Here is a 3,604-nt window from a genome sequence, read left to right as displayed (position 1 = left end):
GGTTGTGGGGGCGAAACCCACGCAGACACGGGGAGAATGTGCAAACTCCACACGGACAGTGACCCAGAGCCGGGATCGAACCTGGGACCTCAGCGCCGTGAGGCGGTTGTGCTAACCACTAGGCCACCGTGCTGCCCTGACAGGTACATACTTATCAAGGACACACAGTAGCTGTTCCTTGAAAAAGCTCCACATTTCGATTGTACCCATCCCCTGCAGTTTCCTTCCCCATCCTATACATCCTAAATCTTGCCGAATAGCATCATAATTGCCTTTCCCCCAGCTATAATTCTTGCCTTGCGGTATATACCTATCCCTGCCCATCGCTAAAGTAAACATAACCGAATTGTGATCACTATCACCAAAGTGCTCACCTACATCTAAATCTAACACCTGGCCGGGTTCATTACCTAGTACCAAATCCAATGTGGCCTCGCCCCTTGTTGGCCTGTCTACATACTGTGTCAGAAAACCCACACACTGCACAAAAACTGACCCATCTATAGTACTCGAACTATAGTATTTCCAGTCAATATTTGGAAAGTTAAAGTCCCCCATAACAACTACCCTGTTACTCTCGCTCCTGTCGAGAATCATCTTTGCAATCCTTTCCTCTACATCTCTGGAACTATTCGGAGGTCTACAGACAACTCTCAACAGGGTGACCTCTCCTCTCCTGTTCCTAACCTCGGCCCATACTACCTCAGTAGACGAGTCCTCAAACGTCCTTTCTGCCGCCGTAATACTTTCCTTGATTAACAATGCCACCCCCCTCCCTCTTTTACCATCTTCTCTGTTCTTACAGAAACATCTCAATCCTGGAACCTGCAACAACCATTCCTGTCCCTGCTCTACCCATGTCTCCGAAATCGCCACAACATCGAGATCCCAGGTACCAACCCATGCTGCAAGCTCACCCACCTTATTCCGGATGCTCCTGGCGTTGAAGTAGACACACTTCAAACCAGCGTCTTGCTTGCCGGTGCCCTCTTTTGAACTTTTAACCCTATCCCTGACCTCAGTACTCTCAACATCCTGTACACTGGGACTACAATTTAGGTTCCCATCCCCCTGCTGAATTAGTTTAAACCCCCCCCGAAGAGCACTAGCAAATCTCCCCCACCCAAGATATTGGTACCCCTCTGGTTCAGGTGAAGACCATCCTGTTTGTAGAGGTCCCACCTACCCCAGAATGAGCCCCAATTATCCAGGAAACCAAAACCCTCCCTCCTGCACCATCCCCGTAGCCACGTGTTCAACTCCTCTCTCTCCGTATTTCTCACTTCGCTAGCACGTGGCACGGGTAACAACCCAGAGATAACAACTCTGTTTGTTCTAGCTCTCAGCTTCCACCCTAGCTCCCTGAATTTCTGTCTCAAATCCCCATCTCTCTTCCTACCTATGTCGTTGGTACCTATGTGGACCACGACTTGGGGCTGCTCCCCCTTAAGGATCCCAAAAACACGATCAGAGACATCACGAACCCTGGCACCTGGGAGGCAACACACGAACCGTGAGTCTCTTTCGTTCCCACAGAACCTCCTGTCTGTTCCTCCAACTATGGAGTCCCCAATGACGAGTGCTCTGTTCCTCTTCTCCCTTCCCTTCTGAGCAACAGGGGACAGACTCTGTGCCAGAGACGGAGAATCGATCGAGGCGGAAGGATTTGCGGATCCTGGGCCTCCCGGAGGGACTGGAGGGGTCGGACGTGGTGGGGGGGGGGGGGGGCCTATGTGGTCACTCGCTGATTGGAGCCGGGGTCCTTCCAAGGGCCCCTGGAGCTGGAAGGGGCCCATACAGCGCTGGCGAGGAGGCCCAAGGTTAACGAGCCGTCGCGGGCGATGCTGGTGCGGCTTCGTCGATTCGTCGGCCGGGAGACTGTTCTCAGGTGGGCCGAGAGAGAGCGGAGCAGCAGGTGGGGAGAACGCGGAGGCTTGCGTTTATCAGGGCTGGAGCGCGGAGGTGGCGGAGAAGCGGGCCGGGTACAACCGGACGAAGGCGGTGCTCCACAGGAAGGGGGCGAAGTTCGGCATGTTGCAGCCGGCGCTTCCGTGGGTCACCTACAAGGACCGGCACCATTACTTCTAGTCCCCGGAGGAAGCGTGGGCCTTTGTACAGGCCCGGGAAGCTGGACACAAACTGAGGGTCGGGACGAGGGGGTCGTGTGTGGGGATTGTTGCGGTTGTTACATTTTGAGGTGTGGGGGGGGGGGGGGTTCTTTGTTCTTGTTTATTTTTGGTTCGGTGTGGGTGGTTAGGGTGGGTCGGGCACTGTTTTGGTCGGGTCTGGCGGGTGGGCTCTTGGAAGGGGGGGGGGCAAGTAAACGGAGTGGGGGGGGGGTGGATGGCCGGTAGGGGGGGATGGGGCCCCTCGGGGGGGGGGGCAAGTAAACGGAGTGGGGGGTGGATGGCCGGTAGGGGGGGATGGGGCCCCTCAGGGTGGGGGGGTTGGGGGAGGGGGGGGGTGAGGCCCGAGCTGGGGGGGGTGAGGAGACTGGGCCTGTAAAAAGTAGCTGTGCCAGAGGGGGCGGGGCCGGGGCGGGGAAAGGTGGGCTTTTCCCCGCGCTTGGGATGGTAGGGCGAGGCGGAGGTAATGGAGAGGGGGGGGGGTGGGGGGAGGCCCACAATGGGAGGAGTCGAAGGAGAGGCGAGAGTGTCCGGGGTCAGCAGGAGTCAGCTGACTGACAGGAGTGCAATGGGGGGAGGGGGGGGGAAGCAATGCAGATAGGAGGGGTCCTAGCTTGGGGCGGGAGGGGGGGGGGGCAGGATTGCTGCTGGTATGACCAAGGGGGGGGAGCTGGATGGAGCGAGTAGAGGGGATCGGGATGGGGGTGTCTGCCGCCGTGGGCAACGGGCCGGGCGTGGGGTGTGGGCGCGTGGCTGGCCGAGGAGGGGATTATGGCTAGTCGGCGGGGGGAGGGGGGGGGGGGCGGGCAGCCCTCTGATCCGGCTGACGACCTGGAATGTGAGGGGACTGAACGGGCCTGTCAAACGGGCCCGGGTGTTTGCGCACCTGAAGGGGCTGAAGGCGGATGTGGTCATGCTGCAGGAGACACACCTGAAGATGGCGGACCAGGTACGATTGAGCAAACGGGTAGGGCAGGTGTTCCATTCATGGCTGGATGCCAAAAATGGGGGGGGTGGGGTGGTGGGGGCGATCTTGATGGGAAAGAGGGCGTCGTTCGAGGCGTCGAGCATTGTGACAGACAATGGCGGCAGGTACGTGATGGTGAGCGTTAAGCTGCAAGGGGAGAGGCAGCGCCGGCCCTAGGGTTGCTGGCGCCCCGGGCAAGCAGAACTTCGGGGCCCTTGGGGGGAGGCGGGGCCGAGGGAGGGGGGGGGGGGAGGGGGGGGGGGGGGGCGGGGGCGGGGGGGGGGCCGAGGGAGGAGGGGGGGGCCGAGGGAGGAGGGGGGGCCGAGGGAGGAGGGGGGGGCCGAGGGAGGAGGGGTGGGTGGGCCGAGGGAGGAGGGGGGGGCCGAGGGAGGAGGGGGGGCCGAGGGAGGAGGGGGGTGGGCCGAGAGAGGAGGGGGGGCCAAGGGAGGAGGGGGTGGCCGAGGGAGGAGGGGGGGCAGAGGGAGGGGGGGCCGAGGGAGGAGGGGCCGGG

The 3,604-nt window shown here is 60.6% G+C and overlaps 1 protein-coding gene across 1 annotated transcript in view; it reads left to right on the top strand.

The window, feature by feature from the left end:
- Positions 1-3,208: 3,208 nt before the first annotated feature.
- Positions 3,209-3,604, top strand: part of slc50a1 (solute carrier family 50 member 1) — an 80,257-nt gene continuing 79,861 nt past the window's right edge. Inside the window, exon 1 of the mRNA XM_038787074.1 lies at positions 3,209-3,218. Within this exon, the coding sequence (XP_038643002.1) occupies positions 3,209-3,218 (10 nt within the window). The remainder of the gene's footprint in view (positions 3,219-3,604) is intronic.

The sequence above is a fragment of the Scyliorhinus canicula genome, chromosome 30 (assembly GCF_902713615.1).
Source record: "Scyliorhinus canicula chromosome 30, sScyCan1.1, whole genome shotgun sequence".
Classification (NCBI taxonomy): domain Eukaryota; kingdom Metazoa; phylum Chordata; class Chondrichthyes; order Carcharhiniformes; family Scyliorhinidae; genus Scyliorhinus; species Scyliorhinus canicula.
Note: the sequence above shows the minus strand (reverse complement) of the source record. Positions and strands in the feature narration are given on the sequence as shown.